This window comes from Diceros bicornis, chromosome 10 (assembly GCF_020826845.1).
Source record: "Diceros bicornis minor isolate mBicDic1 chromosome 10, mDicBic1.mat.cur, whole genome shotgun sequence".
Classification (NCBI taxonomy): Eukaryota; Metazoa; Chordata; class Mammalia; order Perissodactyla; family Rhinocerotidae; genus Diceros; species Diceros bicornis.
In genome coordinates, this window is record NC_080749.1 from 80,841,142 (window position 1) to 80,866,924 (window position 25,783).

Below are 25,783 nucleotides of genomic sequence, written 5' to 3' on the forward strand. Positions count from 1 at the left end.
TTTCACTAATGGAACTCTTATTTTTCTGTATTTTAATCAGAATTGCTAAATATTTTTCTGCTGGAAGGTAAAATAGATTTTTCTGCTGGAAAGTATAATAGAAATATCATCATAAAATCCTATGAAATATTTCAGTGATATGAGTCATTTACTTATTCATATGGATAGACGTTTAGATAATAGAAGTAGCTAACAGAAATATGTGGAAAATATATTGTTAATTCCTGTGGAGGAGGAAGGAAGAAGTCCTACTGATGTATTTTAAGTGTAGTTACATTCACTGTTCCCTGCCATTTTAAGATATCAAAATTATTCTGTTTGGCTCCTTCCTTTCCAAGAGGCTACGTAAAATTACTTTGACATAGAAAATCATGAATCGTTTTTGTGCTGTTAACCTCTTCTACATTCCATTTCAGGAGCATATCAATCAGCGGTCAAGAATACCCTTATTCTTATCAACCTTGTACTCACCCAAGTGAGACTCATTACCATGCGACATAGTGTTTAGTTAGCAATCTTGTCCAAGTGTAACCTCTTTTCTGTATTACTGAAACTGACGAGAAACAGATTGTTATTTAAAAAGTTGGCATCTTGGGAAATCACACTGTAGGTCGGTTAATACTCAGCATACAGGTTCTACTGGCATTAATGCATAATCAGAAAACTGGTACATTTCAAACTCTTAGCAATTCATGTTATTAAGTGAAGGTCAGTGTGGTTTTCAGTAATAAAAACCCAGTTAATACATTTTGAGTTTTGAAGTTTTGTAAAATCTTTAACATAATTTAAAACAAAGGTATGAACAAAAGTAGCTAATTTTAGAAATCCAGTTTTTGTGAACTGGTGATCTGTCTGCTGTGAGGAAACTTATGTTTATGCTTTAGCTCCGAAATTCACTGTTTTGTTGGGGGGAGATATGTAAAGCCAATTTTAGGAGCAACTAAAGAATTGAAGAATTTTTATTCTTCAAACACATGCCTTTCAAGATAAATTGTCTACCCCATTGTTATACCTATACACAGAGATACATTATCATGAATAATTTCAGGTTTATATTGTCCACTCTCATGGTTTAATGGAAAAAATCTTTTATCTTTCACAAGGAAGGGAGCTATTTTTTTTGTCTCCCACAGGAAACTATTATAGATTACTAAGTATTTAAATATAATCCCTCCAGGTTGTATCTTGAGTATATGGTATTCCTCTCTTTATAAGTGTAATTTCTTCTTGAAAAATGTTTTTTATTGGGTATTGGATAGTATGAAGGGATTCTTGTTGATTTTCTTGAATGTGCTAACAATATTGTGGTTATGTAGCAAAATGTTCTTATTTTTTAGAGATATATAGTAATGTATCATGGGTTAAATGTCATGATTACTGTAATTTTCTTTAAAATTCTTTAGCATAAAAATAAGATAAGGTAAAATAGAAGCTGTTGTTACATCTAATTAATAGGTATTTGTGTATTCATCATACCATTCTCCATATGGTATGTTTGTAATTTCCATAATGAAGAGAGAAAAAAATATGACTTTCAATAAAAAAGAAAAAAATGTATGAGAATTGTGGGCTATATAGCTATTGACTTTCTGAAAATGAGGGTTTTGTTTTTTTTTTACAAACTAATTTTGATGGATGTGTATTCTTTCCAGGAATTTTTAACTTATTTCTTAAAATGTACGTTCATACAGCTGTAAAGCACAGAATGCTCTACTGTACAGTAAGCCTTTTTTTCCCCAAATAGTTTGGTACATTTTTAACCATTATATCCATATCCCTAAAATTGAGACCCAAGTTTATATCACTAAAACTGAAACCAACATTTCAGATGATAACACTTGCCTAAAAATGTAAAGCTTAGATTCCAGCCATTTATCTTTTGATCACATACAGAAAATTCGTTTCAAAAATACATTCAAATTATATGCACTTGGTATGAAAATTTCCTGATAGTCTTAAATCTGATTAAAACCCAGAAATGTACATAAATACTATGAAAATGTTTTGTTCTTAGTGCTGTCAAGTGGATTCGGACTCCTAGTGACCCCGTGGACAGCAGTGCAGAGCCCTGCCCAGTCTTTCTGCGCCATCCTCTCACCTTCCAGCGCTGTACTAGCCAGTGCTCTACTGCTATTCACAGGGTTTTCATGGCCAATTTTTTCAGAAGTAGGTGGCCAGGTCCTTCATCCTAGTCTGTCTTAGTCTGGAAGCTCCACTGAAACCTCTCCACTCTGGGTGACCCTGCTGGGATCTGAAATACCAATGGTGTAGCTTTCAGCATCACAGCAACATGCAGCTGCCACGGCCTGACAACCGACAGATGGGTGATATGGTTTCCCCACCTGGAAACGAACCCGGGCCTCAGCAAGCTCTGAATCTTAACCACTAGACCACCAGGGCTGGCTGTGAAAATATTAATCACTGATAATTATTTTTCTTGTTTGGGGCGAGAAGGAGAACTCAGTTAACCATGTCATTGTTTGAATAAAAACTCTGCTTGCATTTCTCCTGTAAAATCTCTAACAGAAATTTAATTGCACAAAAAGGAATTCTTTTAAAATTCATTGAAATATATGTATTCATCTATATTCATTCATTGAAATATATATTGTTGGGCCAGCCCCGTGGCTTAATGGTTAAGTGCATGCGCTCCACTACTGGCGGCCCAGGGTTCGGAACCCTGGGTGCGCACCGACGCACTGCTTCTCCGGCCACGCTGAGGCCGCGTCCCACATACAGAAACTACAGGATGTGCAACTATGACATAAAACTGTGTGCTGGGGCTTTGGGGAGAAACAGGGAAAAAAAAAAAGGAGGAGGATTGGCAATAGATGTTAGCTCAGGGCCGGTCTTCCTCAGCAAAAAGAGGAGGGTTGGCATAGATGTTAGCTCAGGGCTGATCTTCCTCACCAAAAAAAAAAAAAAAAAGAAATATATATTGTAATATACAATATATATACATATATACCCAATTTGGTATTGCCTGATAAAGCAATAGCAGCCAGAAAACTAGTTTTAAAATTCTCAAGGTGAAAAACGAAAACAGTCCAAAATATCTTCATTAAGAAGAAAGACATTCTTATTTAATAGTTTCCAAGCATTTAATGTAAAACCAGGAAAAAGAATAAATTTGTATGGATATGAAACAGCTGGAATCATTATTTAGGTGCCATAGATGCTATTTGTTCTCTAATAAATTTAAAAATGAATGAGAAAATACAGTAATATTAAATACTAATTGACACTGTTAATAAGGTTGATACTAAAGCTGGTAGGTTGATGTCATTTAAAAGAGAGACTGAAAATTTTGGGACAAAGAGTTAGTGATGAAAACAATGATTATAGTCAATTAGCATGTCAATGGTGTGCAGGAAAAATCTGAGGAGAATGTCTGGAGTGAATGGGTATGTCTTCTAGATGTTGTAAGAAGAGCTATGTAAACAGTTCAGTTGAGCAACGTTTATTTCTTTTGAGCCCATACTATCAGGCATTGTATTATGTTCCTTACCTTAATTTCCTCATTTAAGGATCGAGTTACTAGGATGATATACATCAGGGGAATTCCACAGACATAGTGCATCTTTATTTCAGCAGAAGAATTTGACACTTTCTCACGAGTCGTGTCACTATGATGATGGAATATTGGATAAGGGTGAGTTCTTTAAGGTACATTCACAGGTGGCCAAATTTAAGGTATATTGATAGTGGCTCTGAATGACTGAGGCGTTTAGTGCAAGCCATCAGGCTGTCTTCTTGGCCTTGATTTGTTCAGCATTCTTATTAAAGGCTATGGTGAACCCCACAGTCTTGCTTATCACATCTGTAGATGATGTGAAGCAAGATTATTTATTTTCAAGGATTCAAATTTGAGACAAAGCCAAGGTATAACATATTGGAAATAAATATAAACAACTGCAATTAGATTTAAAAAAAAAATCAACTGTACTTGGCATGACTGGGTTAATATGTAAAAAATCTAAGAGTTTTTAATGCTTACTTTGAATCAAGCTGATGATAAAATTGCTAAAAAAAATGTTATCTTGGGCTGCATTAATAAAAGTATTCTCTGTGATTTTGGGAGATAGTCTCACTGGACTCAGAAAAATAATCCATGTTAATTTTAGAAAAATTAAGATGAACAAAAAACCCCCCTACAATCCCACCCCTCGGATAATACATATACACACGATATAGGTACTTTTATAGATCTTGTAGTTGTTTCCTTTTTGCTTAAATTATGTTGGTGGCAGCACAAGTGTATATCTATGTCCTTGGAGCCTTAGATTCTGCTTAGTGTTAAAAGCTCTCTTGGTGGAGATTCCCAGCTGCCAGAACTTGGAATCACAGACCATCAAAGCCAGAAGGGCCGTTTCAGCCGCATCACCGCGGAACTTGTTAGAAATATAAATTAGAAATATAAATTGGGCCAGACCAACTGAATCAGAAACTCTCGGGGTGGGGGTCTAGCAATCCCGTTTTAACAAGCCCTACAGGTGATTCCAGTCCACACTGAAGTTGCAGAACAACGGACCTGAGCTTAACCCTTTGATTTTTCAGATAAGGAAACTAAGATCCAAAGAGGTTGTCACAAATTAATTTGAGAAAGTACTAGAATCTTCAAGCAGTGATTCCTAAAATGAGGAATGATCCCTCAGAGAGATTTGTTTATTGGGTTAATGCTAAGCAGTATTTGAAAGAATGCTAGGTGGGATAAGTGTAATGGGGGAAGAGTCTGTCTACCATTTAACACACCTGGTGGGTTGCTTACAGTTCAACAGTAGCCTTTTGATCCATTGAAATTTAATCTGAGAGAAAAGTTTGCTTGGTCTAGTATGTTTTATTCATTTGATTTTCATCCGTGTCTTATTCCCTGAAGCAGGTTTATGTGCCGCTTAAGTAACTACCCCATTCCATCACTACTCTCTCATCAATCTCTAGAGTGGGATCCCGCGGCTTTCATTTTTAACAAGCTTCTCACACTTAAATCTGAGAACCACTAATACAGAAGATATTTAAAGTGGTTAAGAATAAAACTAGTTGGACTGGACCAACATCTTCAATATCCTTTAATTTGAGTGTCACAGTGAAAACTCAATTTGCTAATGTGTATATCATAGAGCCAATATAATAACATCAGAGATTGCTCCAGAAAATTAAAATGATTTTTTTTGAGAAACTATAATATCGTTTCCTCATCATCTGGAGGAAAAAAAAAAAAAAAAAAAGAGGTGAAAAAATCCCTGTAGGAAGGCCAAGAAATCACAAAAGCAAGAACAAGAGTTGAAATAATGGATCTTGTTCTCAACTACAAATGTAGTCAACCTTGCCTTTCCGCAGTACAAGTAAAGGTCACGGACTTGATAATATCTCAGCAGTTGTCAGGCATTTTAGTTTTTAAGATTACATTGTGTGGAGTAGTCAGATTTAGGACGAAAAGATACAGTATCCGGAGAGTAAGAACAGAATAATAACTCCGCAAGATCGAAATGATCTACCTTGAATTTCTGTAGCATTGAAGGTTTTTCCAGGTGCTTTCACATAAACTTTTATTTTATCCATGTAACAGCCCTGTGAAGAAGGAAATTAGTACCGGCAAAACCGTTTCCGAAACTTGAAACACTGAATGCACGAGGACAACAGACAGCGAAGTCGACGGCGGCAGGGGAGTGACGGGAAGGCTGCGGGCGAGGACGGGAACCGCGGCTGGGCAGGCACGCAAGGCTGAGGTCCAGGGACGGCGGACAGGAACAGAACAGAGGCTTCAGTGGGCACACACGGGAGGAGCCCTGGGATTATCTGCACCACAGAGGATGGAGGAGGTCAAGGATGAAGCGAAAAACGGAAAGCGAGGCGGCACTTCAAGCCGCATGGCAGCTCTGCGGCCCGAGATTATCCGTCAGGCCGCTGACCGCGGGGCGGCGGCAGCGGCGGGGGCGGCGCGCTGCGCCGGACTAACAAAGGCCGCCGGGGGCCTCGCGAGCCACGCAACCGCGGGGCCCGAAGGGTTAACGGCGCGCCTCCCGGCCCGCTCCCGCCGTCGCTAGGAGACGCCGGAAGTGGGGGGGGCGGGCGGCGCGGGTGGGAATCTTTTTCGGGCGCTCGGGGGCGGAGGGAGGGAGCGCGCGTGCGCGCGCCAGGCCGGCCGTCGCCGCGGTGACCGTCCTCGAGTCGGCCGGCTCGCGCCCCGCCCCCGGCCCCGCCGCCCCCTCCCCTGCCGCGCGCGGGGGCTGCTCCTCGCTCCTCCCGCGTTGCCGCCGCCGCCGCCGCCCCCCCCCTCCTCTCCCGGCCTTGGGTTTCCCTGGCGCCGCCGCCGCTCCCTCTGCGGTCCGCCTGAGGAGGAGGAGGATGTGAAGATGGCGGAGCTGCAGATGCTGCTGGAGGAGGAGATCCCCGGGGGCCGCCGGGCCCTCTTCGACAGTTACACGAACCTGGAGCGGGTGGCCGACTACTGCGAGAACAACTACATCCAGGTGCGACGCCGCCCGGCCGGTGCGCGGGCGCGGGGGCAGCGGGCGCGGGGACGCGGGGACGCGGGGACGCGGGCCGGGCCGGGGGCAGGCGCGGACGGGGGCTGTGGAGGGGCGCGGATCCGGCGCTCGGAGCGGCCTGGCCTCGGCGCCCGTTTAGCCGCCGGCATCGGTCCTCGGTCCTCGGTGCGGAGTGCTGTGTCCCGCCCCCGCTCGGCGGCGGGGCAGGCAGAGGGCGGCGTTCCGGGTGACAGAACCCTGCCCGGCCGACGGCGGCGGCGCGGGGCGGACGGCGCCCTCCCCCGAGCTCCGGAGGGCTTTTGAGGGGCTGTGTTGCTGCAAAGTAGCGTGCCTCCGTTTTCTGTTCGTGTGAAAGCCGCAAGAGACCGGTTTTTGCGTGTTTGTTTTTAGGATCTAACCGGGGATGCGGTAGAAGAGCAGTTGTCTCCTAGTGGAAGTTATTGCCATTTTTTTTCCCTGTGGAGAATGAGAAGCTGCATGATAATGGGCTGGGTCCCCCCCCATCCCGTTAGAATAGGTAATTTTCCTGTGGGAAAAAGAATAAAGAATTGTCACTATTTTTCAGAGAGAATTAGGAAATGATGCTCAGGGTTTAATTTTTCCCTTGATGGTTGGTTTGGCACAGGGACTTATAGTGGTAGGTGTGTGTGTGTGTGTGTGTGTGTGTGTGTGTGTGGAGGCGGGAGATGTTGGGTGAGACGAGATCCAGCTGCGCCTGGATGGAGCAAAAGATTGTGGCTTAAAAAAATTCTTCAAAAATTATTTGAAAGGGTAGGTTAAAACGCACAGTTTGCAAATTCAGCATCTTTTGTTTTCTTTATCGCTTATTGTGAATCATAGGTTCTACCTCCATTTTTTTCCCTTCCCATTTAAATTCTCTCGGGATAAAGGTGGCAGTGGAAGTACGTTAAGTTGTTTCTTCACTGTTGTCTTTTTTCCTGCTCCCACATCCGTCTTCCAGGCATCTTTGTTAACATCAGCTGTGTTGGGAAGCATTCTGAAGTCTCAGTGTAAGCTTAAAAAAAAAGGTGTTAAAATTTCTCGTAGATTTATAAATTTTGTAAGGACCACGTGGTTAATCAAAGATGGTATTGTGTGAAATTTTACTAGATTAGACATATACTGAACTCTGTATTCTCTTGTAGGGAATATTTGTATTGGAGAATGAACAAGACATAATACAGGGCTTTTCCCTCCAAAGAGGCTGTTGAAAGTATGGCCAGTAGGAAAAGAAAGAATGTGTCGTGTGTCAAAGATTATTGCAAAAAATGTAATTGTCCATATTTGTGGGGTGCTTTGCTGATATTGAGTGGGATAGGAAAGATTCAAAGGTTCAGTTGCTCAATTTTCCACTAAAGGTATTTGAAAGTCTTCTGTGGCCTGGCGCTGTGTCAAAAGTTGATGATACACACCTAGTGTGTACAGAATTTCATATTGTAGTTAGTAGGAGAGGCTGATCTGTGAGCACATGGATACCATATAGTGTGTCAGTTTATACTCTGTAATGGACTACAGGTGTGAAGAAAGCCTGGCGGAAGCTGTGCTGTCCCCAGGGAATTCAGTCTCTAGGAGAAGCAAATCTGTAGGACTGAAGTGGTCATTCCATTGCCTCCTGCAGCATAGTATGGGAAAGAAGTATAGGTCAGAAGACAGACTCAGGGTGGAAGAGTGGTTGGGTTGCAGTTATTACCAAAAGAGAAACAGATTTGTCTCTCTTTGGAAGAGAATTTTTATTGTAATTTGAAGGTATAGTTCTCTTAGATTATGATTGTACGTAAAGGTGAAAGTACATGGATTAATAATGCTGAGAGGTTAAAAGGATCAGCGTTTGTCATCTTTTTATATATTTAATACATTTCTTCCAGTTGAGAAGAACGTTACTGCCATCATTGTCTGTCATAGCAGTGGGACTCAAAATTTAGTGTGGTGGCATTTTAAAATTAAAAGTATAAATTTGATTAGTAGAAATAGATTCGGATTTAAAAATATTTCTTCAGGGCCGGCCCCGTGGGTTAGCGGTTAAGTGCTCGCGCTCTGCTGCTGGCGGCCCGGGTTCGGATCCCGGGCGCACACCGATGCAACGCTTCTCCGGCCATGTTGAGGCCGCGTCCCACATACAGCAACTGGAAGGATGTGCAGCTATGACATACAACTATCTACTGGGGCTTTGGGGGAAAAAATAAATAAAATTAAAAATATTTCTTCAGTATAGCATCTAAAATAGATTTTACACTTTCGCCTCTTAGATTATCACCTGTTTTAGGATCCAGTGGGTATATTATTGGTGTTTTCTTCCCAGATAACAGCTCTTACATGATTTGTTTGTGGTAAGTTGCTAAATAGAACATGGTGATAGTGGATTTGTGCTGACCCAGCTGCACATTTGACTGCCCCTCCTTGTGACCAAAGAACTGACCAGCAGGGGTTTTGATGCTGCCTGTGACCCTGCAATAGATGAAAGTTAATTGGTGGGATCAGTGATCAGATGGTCAGTTTAGCCTTATTATAGCATCATGCCCTAACCACTAGCTCAAGTTAGCTGACCCAACACTCATTTTACTTTGTGGAAATGTAATTTTTGCTTGTAAAGCAGAAAAAAGAAAAATCTGTGAATTCGTGTGTAACAAATGGTAAGGTCCTTTGCTCAGTATTCTTAAATAGCTGGTTTTATGCATAGGAATATCCAAAAATTAAGGTAAATAAGAATATTCTAAATGTGGGTTATATTTAGTGTGAAAATTGAGCAAAGGAAGGAAAATGATTGCACTGTCCTTCTGAAAACAATTGTACTGTGTTTAAATTGTTTCTCTCATAAAAATATTCTTCAGATACATTATTGGCATTAGGAGTGATCAGATGTTGCCTATATTAAAACACAAAATCTACAGGTAGAGCAGCCTTGTAAGTAGTAGTTTTCCAGGTGATTATTATTATTATTTTTAAAGTTTATTTTATTTTATTTATTTATTTTTTATGAGGAAGATCAACCCTGAGCTAACATCCATGCTAATCCTCCTCTTTTTGCTGAGGAAGACCAGCTCTGAGCTAACGTCTATTGCCAGTCCTCCTCCTTTTTTTCCCCAAAGCCCCAGCAGATGGTTGTATGTCATAGTTGCACATCATTCTAGTTGCTGTATGTGGGACGAGGCCTCAGCATGGCGGGACAAGCGGTGCATCGCTACACGCCCGGGATCCGAACCGGGGCCGCCAGTAGTGGAGCGCGCACACTTAACCGCTAAGCCACGGGGCCAGCCCCACTTTTCCAGGTTATTAATGCAGTTAATATTAGAAATTTAAAAATCATCTTTAGTAAAAATTAAGATGATTTTGTTTTATTATTTCAACCTCTAGAAAAAGTGATAGTAAATATATTTTTTCTAAAATGTGATGATAAAAAGCTTTGACTACAATTTGCTGATATTTACCCGATTGATTTTCTTTATTTCTTGCCTGTAAAAAAAAAAAGGACGTAGTAATTGTTAAGGACTTTTTGTTGAGATACATGTAAGACCTGAGCTTCTTTTCTTCATGTATTGATATAAACATTGATCCCTAATCTAGGAAGTGTCCAAAAATTTTTTTTAAATGTTTTGATTAACTTGGAATCTACATTTTTACAAATAAAAGAATTTTATAATAATCAGTTGCTTTAATGTTTTGGTAGATGAAGTTAAGTTTAAAGTTGTTACTTTTCTAAAGTAAAAATCAGAAAAAACAACTTGTTTATATTTACATTTTTCCTTTTGTTAGATTAAAGAAAGTTGTTGCTTTTTGTGATAATTCACATAGTGATAATTCACATAGATATGTAGTAAAATTCCATTGTCCATTGTTTGGATTAAGAGCAAAATCATACAATATCGTGGGTTTGCTCAGAAGAACAGAAACTAAGAAATTACTCTAAAATTTTGTCTGAAATATTTCTCTTTTGAATAATAGGAGAGATGTCATTAGTAACTTTCCTTTTTTTCCTCTTTATTTAGCAAGGATACTCCCAGAATTCATTAAAAATTGCGTGAAAGATTTCTAAGGAGATAATAGAATCGTGGCTTGTTACTAGTTTCATGAAAAAGTAATTACTAAAATGATATAAAGATTTAAAATTCTTATTTAATAAAAACCATTAGAATACATGCTCATTGTTGAAAAATTATTGGAAAATACAAATAGGTATTAAGGAAGAGACTTAAAATTGCTCAGTCATTTTGAATATACATCTGGCATTTATACTTTTAAATCTTTTTGATATACACAACTAAATATCATATTTTTATAAAAATGGGTTCATGTTCTGTATTACCTCTATACTTTAAAAAGGAACTTTTAGTGGTGCTAGGCTTGACTTTGTTTTTTATGGATGTCTTGGAAGATACAGAAAGGAGGTTTGTGTTGATGTGTTTGAGTTCTGTTTGCTCTCACAAATAGAGGAATCTGTGGAGTACCTAGAATGAAGAGGGAGAAAGAGAGGGTCATTTGAGAGTAGACGTTTGAGGACTGATACTTACGTCCTTCCCTGTGACTTATGTCTTTAACCTCCACAGAGAGGAGTGAGCCACATAGGTGGACATCAGACTGAATTAGGGAGACTGAATTTCCCTAGATTGAGGTGACTTAACTCATCAGGATTTGATCAAGGTTTATTATCCTCCAAGAAACTGGTCTTGACTTCCCAGCAGAGACATTTGTGTTTGGATTTTTAGTGACAAACCAGTCATTTTCAAGACCTTTGACAGGATTGCAAACACAGACTAAATTATATTCTGAGCCCCTTACTCTTTTTATAATTAAAACATTTTTAATTTAGTTTTAATGAATTTTTAATTTAATTTTTAAAATAACTTTTTATAGTTTTGTCATCTGTGCAGTTGCTCTCCTTTCTTTTCCAAGGTACTTAGTTGGCCTCTTAATTCCTTTCATTGATCCGAGGACTCCAGCTGCACTTCATTTTGCCCTGCCTTGAAGAGCTTCCTGGTGCAAAATGGCCCTTTCCTCAAACAGTTCATGAACTCTTCCTTCACTCTGTCATCTTACCTTGGTAGGATTAATGTATGAATGTGGGATAGATTTGCTTCATCCAGAGTCTTCTTTCCTCTCCCAGAGAATAGTTTATAACCACATTGATTCACTTATGTGTAGAATATATAGTGGAGATATTCTTGAGCATGAGATCCTTTTGGTGTCACTTTCCTTCTAAAATGCAAGGAATTTTAATAGTATGCTGTGGCAGTGTGTGTAAATGTAATCTTTTGGTGGATGAATGGAAACATCCTGAAAATTTAACTTAATCTTTTGGTAGATCTACAGAAATATCCTGAAAATTTTATTCAACTCTTTGTAGACTTTTAATAGCTTATGGTTGAATTTTTATGGGAGTTACTAATAGATTGGCTTCATAGAGTAGCATGTGGAACAGTACCTTCTACTTTGAATTTTTCGTTTACTTTGTGTTCCACATATAAAGCTGCTAGAGGGTAGAGTCATATGTTAGTTTTTTCTATATCCTTCCATAAGGCACAGGATGTTGTACATATAGTAGACACTGATTAAACAGTCACTGAGTGCCGGAAGTACATACTTGAATGTGCTAGAGACTGTGCACTTAATTATTTTATAGTCTGAATGTAACTATCTCTAAATTTGTCTTGAAAGTTTTTTCTATTAGATATTGTAAGTGACATTCATATTCTCTAAGCATTACTTAGAATGCAGCTATGCAGTCGTTACCTTGCAAGGAACAGAATTTTACTTTTTATTTCTTATACAAGTAATAGAGCTTAATGTAGAAATTTTGGACCACAGAGCAGCTTTACCTTGAATCATTTACAACATGGATTTTTTTTTTTTTCTCATTTGATTTTTAAAATCAGGCTTATTGAGATATAATACACATATAATACCATTCACCCTTTGTAGGTGTAAAGGTCTATGAAATTTGACAAATTTATACAGTTATGTAACTCTCACAATATAAAATTTTCTAGTTTTAGCCAATGATGAATACAGCTATAAACATTTGCAAACAGATGTTGGTGGGACATTTTTTTTTTTTTGTGAGGAAGATTGGCCCTGAGCTAACATCTGTTGCCAGTCTTCCTCTTTTTGCTTGAGGAGGATTGTCCCTAAGCTAACATCCATGCCAGTCCTCCTCTATTTTTTGTATGTGGGACACTGCCATAGTAGGATGGGCTTAATGAACAGTGGGTAGGTTCACACTTGGGATCTGAACCTGCGAACCCCAGGCCACGTAAGTGGAGTGTGTGAACTTAACCACTGTGCCACCGAGCTGGCCCAGGACGTATATCATCTCAGTTGGATAAATTTAAGGAATTGGCTCCACTATGGCATCCTGATGACATTGCATGTGTCCACATAGGCTGCATAGGCAAGGTTTGAACTGCAGGTGATCTGAGTCTTGGCTTGTGATTCTCTTGGAATATGAGATTATGGGAGGCTTGTGAGGAGCTGCTGCGAGACCTTTTCTCCCTCACTTTCCTATTTACCAAGGAGACTATTGTGATACAGTTTCTCCTCCTGGTTCTCTCTGGGATGAAGCCTTCTGTTGCACTGGTTAGGATATAGCTGCAGGCTATAAAACTTAAGCTGCAGCATGGCGTTGGCTCTTCAGCAACAGAGTATGTCATCCATGTGCAATGATTTGGCCCCTTTTGTTTTGGTTTTGCTCTGCGCAAGGGCCTCAGCTCTTGCTATGCTTCCTTTTGCTCTCTATATAAATAGTAGACTTTTTGAATCTAACAAGGGCTTGAGTGAATCTGTCAGATCTTGCCTTCTCTTTGCCTTGACAGTAAATATTTAACAGTGTGATTACTGGGTTATATGGTAAATGTAGGTTTAACTTTATAGAAAGTGCTGAATTCTTTTTCAAAATGATGGTACCATTTTGCATTCCCCCCAGCAAAGTTCTAGCTACTCTTTATCCTTGTCAGCACTTGATTTTGTCAGGTTTTTAAATTTTAGCTATTCTGGTAGATGTTAGTGATATCTCACTGGTTTTATTTTGTGTTTTCCTTATAACTAATGATCTTAAGCATTTTTTCATGTGCTATTTACCATCTGTATATCATTTTTGGTGAGGTGTGTTCAAATCTCTTGTCTGTTTTAATTTTTTTTTTATTGTTGAGTTTCAAGAGTTCTTTATATATTCTCGATACAAATATTTACTAGATGTGTATTTTGCAAATATTTCTCCTAGTATGTGGCTTGGCCTTTCATTTTAATAGTGTCTTTCATAGAGCAGAAGTTTTTAATTTTGATGGAGTCCAATCTATCAATTTTTTCTTTTTTGGTTTATGTTTTTGGTACTATAGCTAAGAAATCTTTGCCTAACCAAAGTCACAAAGATTTTCTTCTGTTTTTTCTTCTAGACGTTTTGTCATTCTAAGTTTTGCAGTTAAGTTTATGATCCATTTAGAATTAATTTTTGTACATGATATGAGATATGGGTCAAGGTTTGTATTTTTGCAAATGGCTATCTAATTGTTCAAGAACCATTTGTAGAAAAGACTCTCCATTGAACTCTCTTGGCACCTTGGCTGAAAATCAATTGGCCATATGTGTGTGGATCTATTTTGGACTATTTTGGTCTGTTGATCTTTGTATGTACGTATGCTCGTATCACACTGTAGCTTTATAGTAAGTCTTGAAATCAAGTAATGTGAGTCTTCTACTTTGTTAGAATTGTTTTGGCTATTCTAGGTCTTTTGCTTTTTCTGTATGTTTTCTGCAAACAATTGCCCTGAATCTGTTGATCATTTTGGGGCAACTTGACGTTTTGACAGTATTGAGTCCTCCAATCTATATATGGACTTAGTGTTTTTCTCTGCTTGTTTAGGTCGTCTTTGATTTCCCTTGTCATTGTAGTCCTTAAAATACAAATTTTGCACATATTTTGTTACATTTATCCCTAATTATTTAATGAGTTTTGGTGCTATAGTAAATAGTACTGTTATTGAAAATTTCGGTTTCCGGTTGTTTACTTCTAGTGTACAGAAATAGGGTTGACTTTTGTATATTGACCTTTTTTTAAAAAAATATTTTATTTATTTATTTTTTCCCCCAAAGCCCTAGTAGATAGTTGTATGTCATAGCTGCACATCCTTCTAGTTGCTCTATGTGGGACGCAGCCTCAGCATGGCCCGGAGAAGCGGTGTGTCGGTGCGCGCCCGGGATCCGAACCCGGGTCACCAGCAGTGAAGCGAGCAAACTTAACCGCTAAGCCACCGGGCCGGCCTAGTATATTGACCTTCTAGTAGCTTTTTTTTTTAAAGATTCTGTGGGTGTTTTTTTTATGTAGACAATTATGTCATCAGCAAATAAAGACAGTTTTATTTCTTCCTTTCCAATCTTTTTTCCTTTTATTTCCCTTTTGTGCCTCATGACACTGTCTAGGACCTCCAGTATGATGTTGAATAGGAGTGGTGAGAGCCTGTGTCCCTCACTTGTTGTCAGTCCTAGAGGGAAACAGCTAGGCTTTTACCAGTAAGTATGATATTAGCTATAGGTTTTTTTGTGGATGCACTTTATCAGATTGGGGAAGCTCTTTTATTCTTAGTTTGCTGAGAAGATTTTTTTTAACCATGAATGGATGTTATATTTTGTTATATGCTTTTTTCCGCATTTATTGAGATACTCATTTTATTTTTAGTCTGTTGATAAGGTGAAAGACGTTGTTTGATTGCAAGATGGATTTTTTAAAAATTTGTACCTATAGGAAGTTTGGTCAGCCAAGTAATATGCGTTTTGAGTTATAGAACTTTTTTTTTTTCTTTAAACAAGAAATGGATTTGTACTGATGTCTAGAAATTTGCTACAATACAATATAAATAAGCAGGCATGGTCAAATAGGTGCATATCGACTGCTGTTTATGCACTCTGCTGTGTGCTGTATTTGTGTATGGAAAAGGACTGTTTCTAAAGGCTTACAGAATTATTATTTAAAAAAACCTTAAATTTCTTTTCATATTGACATCACTAAAATAGTTACAAAAACTCTGAAAATATGATGTGAGTTATGTTAAATAGTAATTTTGCTAATCAAATACTGTAAAATATATGAAGATAACTTTATTTTTAATGGTCGTGTGACCAGGAAGTTATTTAATTTCTCTGTCTCAGTTTTCATATCTGTAAGATGGTACAGTGATAGCAGCTATTTCGTAGTAGTTGTGAAGATTAATTGAGTTAATACAGCTAAAACAATACGTTTAATTAAATTTGACCCTATTAAGTTTTAAGATAAACCATTATTTTATGTGCCACTAAATTAATGAACACTGCCACTTAACACACTTAAAATACTTCCACTTAACTGACAATGCATTTCAATTTTAGTTATGTTAAAATACGAAAAAATGTTCATGTTACAATCAATGAAACATGGTGTATAAGTGTTTGCTGTTAGTACAGTCATTATTAATGTATATTGAAGACAATATATATTGAAGATTTAACTTTGTCATCTTTTTACACTGCTCTTTTGGGGTATGTCTTTAACTGGTCACTTTTTTTTATTTTAAAAGATTTTTATAGGACACGATCTGACTATTGGAGGTTCAAAGATGCTTATGTCTGTGGTGCTAGGTTTTTTTGCATTCTAATTTCACTTATCCTATTGAACTACAACTGTATTATGGTTGAATTTTTCTAGTTAAACAGAATTTCACAACTTTTACGACTAAAACGTATTATGTAAAGTTGTAGTTCACATTCACAGACAGAAAAATAGTTGTATTTTCATTTTCTAGAAATAGTGACATACTAGCTATGGATGTCCTGGGTTCAAGGGCTTTGTCCCAAAACTTAATTGCTTTAGAGTAATATTTCTTAACTTTTTATACATCGTGCCCTCCTTTGATAAATATAAAAATCAACCTCCCCACCTTCTCTTATATCCATTGTATGGTTATATGTTCACTTATAGCCTGACCATTATAATTTTCAACCTTTCCAGTAATTTGCCGAGATGGAGGGATTTGCGTGGGGTAGGCCTTCTAGAATTTCTGTCTGTCAGGGTGACAAGTTCGGCAAGGTTCAGAGGTTCAGAGAGGAGTCTTCAGATCACATGTGACCAAATATTATCATTTAGTTTATGACTGTCATAGCTTCTATTTTGAACTATATGTACGAGGAAATTTATTTAAAATGCTAAGACGTTTGTTTAACTGGATGCAATACCTTTGAGTATACAACCTTATAGTCCTACTGGTATTATTTTCAAATTCTAACGGAGATTTTGTTGTAATACAAAAATTGTGATACTATAGCTATTAATTTCTAAGTATTCAAACTATTTATCTGTATTAATTCCTTTTGCTGTTGTAACAAATTACCACACATTTAGTGACTTAAAACAACGTGAACTTATTATTTTATAGTTCTGAAGATCAGAAGTCTAAAATGGGCCACAGAAGTGCGTTGTTTATGGAGGCCGTAGGGGAGAATCTGTTTTCTTGCCTTTTCCAGCTTCTAGAGGCTGCCCACATTCCTTAGCTCATGACCCCCTTTAAACTTTCAAGCCAGCAGTGGCATCTCTGACCTCCGCCTTTGTTTTCACGTCTCTGTCCCTGTTTCTATTCTCTGACTCTCACCCTCTGCCTCCCTCTTGTAAAGACCCTGGTGATTATATTGGGCCTACTCGGATAATCTCCCCATCTCAGGATTTCATCTCATCTGCAAAGTCCCTTTTGCCATGTAAGGTAACATTCACAGGTTCCAGGGATTAAGATGTGGTTATCTTTGGGGGCCGCTATTCAACCTACCACAGTATTTGGACATAGCTTTCCCCGTAGTCCTTCCTGTATCAGTAAATGGCAACTCTAACCTCCTTGATACTCAAGCCAGAAACCTTGGTACCATCCTTGACTCTTCTCTTCTGCATTGGATAACAGGTGGCTCTATCTTCACATGTCTGAATCTGACTACTAGTCACCACCTCCCCTGCTACCATCCTGGTCCAAGCCACCATCATCCCTCGCTAGTCTTACAACAGCAGCCAGAGCAATCTTTTAAAAACTAAATCAGGGGCCAGCCCTGGTGGCCTAGTGGTTAAGTTCGGTGTGCTCTGCTTTGGCGGCCCAGGTTCGGTTCCTGGGTGCAGACCTACACCACTCGTCTATGGCCGTGCTGTGGTGGCAGCTTACATACAAAAAGAGGAATATTGGCAATGGATGTTGGCTTGGGGCGAATCTTTGTCAGCAAAGAAAAAAAAATCTAAATCAGGTCATGACAGTCTTCCGTTCGAACCACTCGGAGACTTTCCATCTCAGTGTAAAAACTGGAGTCCTTAAAATTGCCTACAAGCCACGCATGTTCTAGCTTCTAATCTTGAATCATCTGTTATACTCCTCTCCTCTGCTCACTCCATGCCAGCCACTTGGGCCTCTTTTTCTTGAACATACCAGGCATACTTCTGCCTCAGGGCCTTTTTACTTTGCATTTACTGTGCCCTCTGCCAGGAGTACTCATCCCCCAGATCATTGTGCAACTGGATCTTTTACCTCCTCCAGGCTTTTGCTCAAATGTCACCTGCTTGATGACTCTTCCTGAGCTCTAAAATTAGAACTCTCCTGCCCTTTGTTCATGCTCTTCTGTGCTTGTACTTGTCTTTCCATGCTTTATTTTTCTTCATATTACTTATCATTTAACATACAATGTATCTTATTTGTCTGTTGCCCTTCTCCCTCCCCTGGCATGCAAGCCCGTGGAGGCAGGAGTTTTGTCTCTTTGTCACCGCCAGCACCTGGACCAGTGCCTGGACAGGCATTCAATAAACATTTTTTAAATGAGAAAACTAGGTCTATTCTAGTAAGCGGCAGAAAATATTTTTTTGAGAGCAATGAAATAAATTAGTTTTCCAAATTTGAAGTACCATGGAGTACTTTTCGTTTGTCCAGCATATTTAGTGTAGAGGTGACTGACAGAATTGACAGTACCATTACACGCATGGCTGTGCTTTAGTTAATTCAGCAGTTCCATTACTTTCACTTAGTGCAGGGCTTCTTCTGTAGTGGATCTCTTCAGGTATCCCAGCTGATCTACAGCTTCTTGGGAAGTAAGCAGGGGGATATTCCTGTTTTTAAAAATCAGATAAGTAAACTCAAGATTACTTCTGATCTGCTAAACTAAAATTCTGTGAAGATAGGAATTGTGTTCATTTTTTTTGCTTGTGTCTCCTATGTTTTGTTGAGTAAAATGATTGAGCTTATGAGTCACCATTTAAAAATTTTTATTATATATTTTTTTCTTCTTGTTCATTCAAAAAATATTTATTGAGCATCTGTCTATGCTGGGAGATCAGTGGTAAGTACCTCATGGAGCTAACAGTCTAGTTCTGTTACCATTTTGATTGCTATGAAGAGCCTCTTGTAAATTATGAATTAGTGGGGTTTGAACTAAATATAGCATGGGTCTATTTTTCTTTTCTTTTTTTTTTAGTTTTATTTATTTTTTTCCCCCAAAGCCCCAGTAGATAGTTGTATGTCACAACTGCACATCCTTCTAGTTGCTGTATGTGGGACACAGCCTCAGCATGGCCAGAGAAGCAGTGCATCGGTGCGCGCCCAGGATCCGAACCCCGGGCCGCCAGCAGCGGAGCGAGCGCACTTAACCGCTAAGCCACGGGGCCGGCCCTATTTTTCTTTTCTTGTTCTTGCTGACCATTATTTGGTTTTATCCACTTGTCTCTTGAAGACTTTGAATGGAGGCAAGGAGATGCATTGTTACAAACTTCCAGAACCTACAAAACAAGATTGAATAGGGGAATCCAACAAGGGATGCCAGCCTTTTTCAATATGTAGTACCACAAGTCTTCTGCCAGGAGATAGTACTTGAATAGTGATTCCTTCTCTTCTCCCTTAAAAACCTTTTATCCTAAATCTAGAAGAGCAGGCAAGGTTCGCAAAAAGAATTTGAATCGCTTAGCTTAATATATTGCACTCTTTTTAAGAGAAGAAGAAATTTAAATTTATTGACATTAAATTTATATTCTTTCTAGGCTTTTATCATCCATACATTTGTTTATAATGTATTATGTATAATTATGAATTTTATGTATGTATAGATAATAAAATCTACACATAATATAAATTTAATGTCAGCAATTTAGTTTGTAGTATAAATGTGTTGTGTGTGTAATGACAAGGCATTGTATTCCAGCTTTTTCTTTTTTTGAAGTGAATGAAGACTGGATATCTAGGGTTATTAACGTGTATTTTTTTTAAGTAGATTAAATCGGATTAACCTAGACTAATATGTTTTTTATTTGTATATAAGCTCTTTTGACACAAAATATGTAAATTAGATCAAGTCCTCTTTGGCCACTGCTCTAATCCTGGTCCTCTTTCTAGTTTTCCAAAGGTAGCAGTTGTGTTTGTTAAAACCCTATTTCACTGATTTTTTTTTTTACTTTTAGTTTCGATAACATTCATATAACATAAAACTCACGATTTTAACAATTTTAAAGTATGAAATTCAGTGGTTTTTAATATATTTACGTAGTTGTGCAGCCATCACCAATTCTAATTCCAGAACATTTTCATCACCCCATTTTATGTATACATTTGTTATAAACCCTGAAATACATTCTTCTTAATTTTTGTTTGAGCCAATTTTTATTTAAAAAATTTAACTTTTAAAAATTATATGTTCATGTAATTAACATTTCTAGTACTTTTCATTCCTCTTTGTTGATCCATATTTCTATCTGGTATTATTTTCCTTCTGCCTACAGGACTTTCTTTATCAATTCTTGTGCAGGTCTGTTGGTGATGAATTTTTCTTACTTTTGTATTTTTGAAAACATCTTTCCTTTGTCGTCTTTTTTTTTTTTTTTGGTGAGGAAGCGTAGCCCTGAGCTAACATCTGTTGCCAGTCCTCTTTTTTTGCTGAGGAAGATTGGCCTCAGGCTAACATCCGTGCCCATCTTCTTCTACTTAATATGTGGGGTGCCTGCCACAGCATGGCTTGATAAGCGATGCGTAGGTCTGCGCCCGGGATCTGAACCTGCAAACCCCGGGCTGCTGAAGTGGAGCGCACAAACTTAACCATTCCGCCACTGGGCTGGCCCCTGTCTTCATTTTTGAAAGGGAGTTTTGTTGGGTATAAATTCCGTGTGGGTAGTATTTTACTTTCAGTATTTTAAAGATGGTGCTGCATTATTTTCTGGCTTACATTGTTTCAGATGAAAAATTTGCTGTCATATTTATCTTTGTTCATTTGTAGGCTAATGTCTTATTTTCCCTGGCTGCTTGGAAGATTTTCTCTTTATCACTGTTCTTTAGCAATTTGATTTTGTTATGTGTTGGTGTAGTTTTCTTCCTGCTTCTTGTGTTCAGGGTTCATTGTACTTCTTTGATCTGTGAATGTAGAGCTTTCTTCAAATTTGGAAAATTATCATGCATTATTTAAAAAAAATTTTGTTTTGATGGAGCTAACATTGGCTTATAACATTATGTAAGTTTCATGTGTACAACATTATAATTTGACTTCTGTATACACTAAAGCATGCTCACTACCAAAATCTACTTTCCATCCCTCACCATACAGTTGACCACCTTTACCCATTTCACCCTCGCCCCCGCTTCGCTTCTGATAACCCCCAGTCTATGGTATCCATCCAACTGTATCTGTGTTTTGTTTGTGCATTTATTTATTTATTTTTTATATTCCACATATGAGTGAAATCATGTGGTATTTGTCTTTCTCCGTCTGACTTATTTCACTTAGCATAATAGCTTCAGTGTCCATCCATGTTGTTGTAAATGGCAAGACTGCATCTTTTAATGACTGAGTAGTATTCCATTGTATATATATACCATATCTTCTTCATCCATTCATCTGTCGATGGGCACTGAGGTTGTTTCCATATCTTGGCTATTGTAAATAATGCTGCAGTGACGTAGAGGTGCGTATATCTTTTTGAATTAGTGTTTTTGTATTCTTCACGTAAATACCCGCAAGTGGAAGAGCTGGATGATATGGTAGTTCTATTCTTAATTTTTTGAGGAATCTCCATACTGTTTTTCATAGTGGCGGCACAAATTTACATTCCCACCAACACTGCATGGGGTTCCCTTTTCTCTACATCCTTTCCAACACTTGTTATTTCTTGCTTTTTTGATAATACTTTGTGCCTTATTTTGTCAAATATTTTTTCTACCTACCATCCTCTCTGGAAACTTCAGTAACCTATATATCGTGCCTCTTGAAGTTACTCTATAGCTCACTGATTTCTTTTCATTTTTTTAATTCTTTTTTTCCCTCTGTGTTTCACTTTGGAGAAATTCTGTTCTTTATTTTCAAGTTCACTAATCTTTTTTGTAATGTCTTTTGTCATTAATTCCATTTGTTGTGTTCTTTGTCTCAGACATGATAGTTTTCATCTCTAGTTCAATATGGGTCTTTTTTTTATGTTGTCTAGGTCTCTACATAACTTTTTAAATGCATAGAATACAGTTATAATAACTATTTTAATGTCCTTGTTGCTAATTTTAACATTTGTGTCAGTTCTAGATTGGTTTAAATAGATTTTTCTCTTCATTATTGGTCATATTTTCCTCCTTCATTACATGTCTGGTAATCTTTGATTAAATACTAGTCATTGTGATTATTACCTTACTGGGTGCTGGATCTTTTTATTTATTCCTCTAAATGTTCTTGAGCTTTGTTCTTGGATGCAATTTAAGTTACTTGGAAACTGATCCTTTTGAGTTTAAGATTTGTTTGGTGGGAACAGTGGAGTGTTTTAGTTTAGGGCTAATTATTCCTCATTACTCAGAAGGCAAGACCACTGCCCCATGAATTGGGAGGTTTTCCATTTTGGCTGGTAGGAACATGCACTGTTCCCTATCCTCTATGAACACCAGGCACTCGTCTGTCTAATCCTATGGGGTGATTCTTTCCCCACCCTTGGTTAGTTTTCTCATATGCATGCAACCATCAGTACTCTGCTGAATGCTAAAGGGGGACCCTCTGCACATGTCTGGATTTCTTTCTCTGTGTAACTCTCTGGTACTTTTGACTTGTGAACTATGGTTGCCTTGGTCTTCCCGGCCTCTTAGCTCTGTCTCCTGAACTCCAACGTCTGCCAACTGTACCAATAATATCCTTTTTAGCAGAATTTTTTTTTGTTTCCAATCCAGGATCCAGTTTTGGATTTCTTATTGTACTTATTTGTCATACCACTATAATCTTTAATCTAGAATAATTCTTTAGCTTTTCTACATTTTCATTACACTGACGTTATTGAAGAGTATGTGCCACTGTTTCATTTTGTTTTTACTTTTTTTCTTTTAGAATGTTCCTCAATTTGGGTTTCTCTGATTGTTTCCTTGTGATTACATTTAATTTATGCATTTTTGTGTATTTGGCAGGAAATAAGTGATGATATGTTCTCAGTGCAGTGCATCATATTAGGAGTGTCTCCTGTTACTGGTGATGTTAAGTTTGACAACTTGTTTCAAGTGGTGTTTGCTGTATTTTTCTTATGTGAAGGTACTTGTTTCCTTTTCGAAACGATTAACATTCTCACAGTGATTTTCATATCCATTTATGATTTTTGCCTGAAACAGTTATCATTATGGTGGTCGTAAAATGATGATTTTCTAACTGTTATTTCTTGATGTACTTATTTGATATTTGGAGGGGGAAGTGAGTGAGATTGCATTTCTGCTTTAGCTGTGGTTTGTGCTGGCCAGAGTATTGTGGAACATTGAGTTTTTCAGCGACAGTGTTGCATTGTCTGGTTGCTAGCTTCATGAGTATTGAGTGCCAAGATGTAGCACATATATTTCTTGGATGATGCACATTTACTTGGCATGAGGGGTTCTCAGGTCAACAGTAATCATGTGGCAATTTCCTGATCATAGCGTAATAGAGTGGTATATGGTGGTATGTTTCTCTGGTTAAGAGTTCCAGTGGTTGCCTTCTGATTCTTCCCACTTCTCTGATTGTGTTAGATGTATCTATTCCTGGTGGGCCAATTCTGATTTTGTTATGAACGTAGTATCTGGAGATGCATTCTGGATATTACTCCTCTAGTGTTTACTATTATTTGGTAAACACTCAATGCCCTGTATAAATTGCTCAAAGTGAACATGGTACTTTTTTCCCCCACAAGTTTATTAAGATATTGACATGTAACATTGTGTAAGTTTAAGATGTATAAGGTAATAATTTGATACATGTATATATTGTGAAATGATTACCACAATAGAGGAAGTTAACACTTCCATTACCTCACATAATTACTTATTTTGGGGGCGGGGGGTGAGAACGTTTAAGATTTACTCTCTTAGCAACTTTCAAATATATCATATAGTATTTTAACTATACATCGTGTACATTAGATTCCCAGAGTTTATGCATCTTATAATTGGAACTTTGACCTTTTGACCAATATCTTCCCATTTTTCTCAGGCCTTGGCAACTACCATTCTACTCTCTGCTTTTAGGAGTTGTCTTTTTTAGCTTTCACATATAAGTGAGATGATACAGTATTTATCTTTCTCCGTCTGACTTAGTTCACTTAGCATAGTGCCCTCCATCCATGGTCCATCCATGTTGTCACAAATGGCAAGATTTCCTTCTTTCTCATGGCTGGATAATATTCCATCGTGTGTGTGAGTATGCGTGTGTATATATCCATAGACAGACACTTAGGTTGTTTCTGTATCTTGGCTATCGTGAATAATGCTGCAGTGAGTATGGGAGTGCAGATACCTCTTCGAAATAGTGATTTCATTTCCTGTGGCTATATACCCAGAAGTGGGATTGCTGGATCATATGCTAGTTCTATTTTTAATTTTTTAAGGAACCTCCAGGTTCCTTACAGGTCTGAGGTGATATCTCATTGTGGTTTTGTTTTGCTTTTCCTGATGATTAGTGATGTTGAGCACCTTTTCATGTACCTGTTGGCCATTTGTGTGTCTTCCTTGGAAAAATGTATATTCAGTTCCACTGTCGATTTTTTTTTTTTAAAGAAATTTTTTTTAAAAATAATTTTATTTATTTTTCCCCCAAAGCCCCAGTAGATAGTTGTATGTCATAGCTGCACATCCTTCTAGTTGCTGTATGTGGGACATGGCCTCAGCATGGCTGGAGAAGTGGTGCGTCAGTGTGCGCCCGGGATCCGAACCCGGGCCACCAGCAGCAGAGCGTGCGCTTAACTGCTAAGCCACAGGGCTGGCCCATCCACTGTCCATTTTTTAATTGAGTTGTTTTTTTTTTTGCTCTTGAGTTCTATGAGTTCCTTATATATTTTGGATATTAACCCCTTACCAAATATATGGTTTGCAAATGTTTTCTCCCATTCTGTAGGTTCCCCTTTCATTTCGTTGTTGATTTCCTTTGCTGTGTGGAAGCTTTTTATTTTGATGTAGTCTCACTTGTTTGTTTTTGCTTTTGGTGTCATATCCAAAAAGTATTTGTCAAGACCAGTGTCAAGGAGCTTTTCTTTTGTTTTCTTCTGGTTTTACAATTTTAGGTCTTATGTTTAAGTCTTTAATCCTTTTTGAGTTAACTTTTGTGAGTGGTGTAAGATAGGGGTCCAATTTCATGCTTCTTTGTGTGACATTCTTCAGTTTTCTCAGCACCATTCATTGAAGAGACTATCCTTTCCCCATTGAGTATTCTTGGCTCCTTTGTCAAATATTAGTTGACTATATATGTGAGGGTTTATTTCTGGGTTCTTGATTCTCTTCCATTGGTGTGTCTATGTTTATGCCAGTACCATACCGTTTGGATTACTCTAGCTTTATAATCTAGTTCGAAATGAGGAATTGTGATGCCTTCAGCTTTGTTCTTCTTTTTTTGGGGTTGCTTTGGCTATTTGGGGTCTTTTATGATTCCATATGAATTTTAGGATTGTTTTTTCCATTTCTGTGCAAAATGTGGCACTGTTTCTTATGACTGAATTCTGATTGATACACTTCTGGTCCCCAAGAGGATTATTTAGCATAGTACTCACCGTTTAATCTTTTTTTTTTTTTTTTGTAAGGAAGATCAGCCCTGAGCTAACATCCATCCCAATCCTCCTCTTTTTGCTGAGGAAGACCAGCCCTGAGCTAACATCTATTGCCAATCCTCCTCCTTTGTTTTTTCCCTTTTTCTCCCCAAAGCTCCAGTAGATAGTTGTATGTCATAGTTGCACATCCTTCTAGTTGCTGTATGTGAGATGCCACCTCAGCATGGCCGGAGAAGCGGTGTGTCGGTGCACGCCCGGGATCCGAACCTGTGCCAGTGGTAGCGGAGCGCGTGCACTTAACCACTAAGCCACGGGGCCG

General features: G+C 38.2%; 1 protein-coding gene across 10 annotated transcripts in view; it reads left to right on the top strand.

The window, feature by feature from the left end:
* Positions 1 to 6,175: 6,175 nt before the first annotated feature.
* The window catches only part of ABI2 (abl interactor 2), a 118,978-nt gene continuing 99,370 nt past the window's right edge, over positions 6,176 to 25,783 (top strand). For 2 of the 10 annotated variants that reach the window (XM_058549644.1, XM_058549646.1), the window contains exon 1: positions 6,179 to 6,470. In XM_058549644.1, the coding sequence (XP_058405627.1) occupies positions 6,354 to 6,470 (117 nt within the window). In that variant the 5' untranslated portion in view covers positions 6,179 to 6,353. Of the gene's footprint in view, positions 6,471 to 10,471; positions 10,561 to 11,375; positions 11,524 to 14,894; positions 14,985 to 25,783 lie in introns of all 10 variants that reach the window. The other 8 variants (XM_058549651.1, XM_058549645.1, XM_058549649.1 and 5 more) reach the window with 7 other exon arrangements.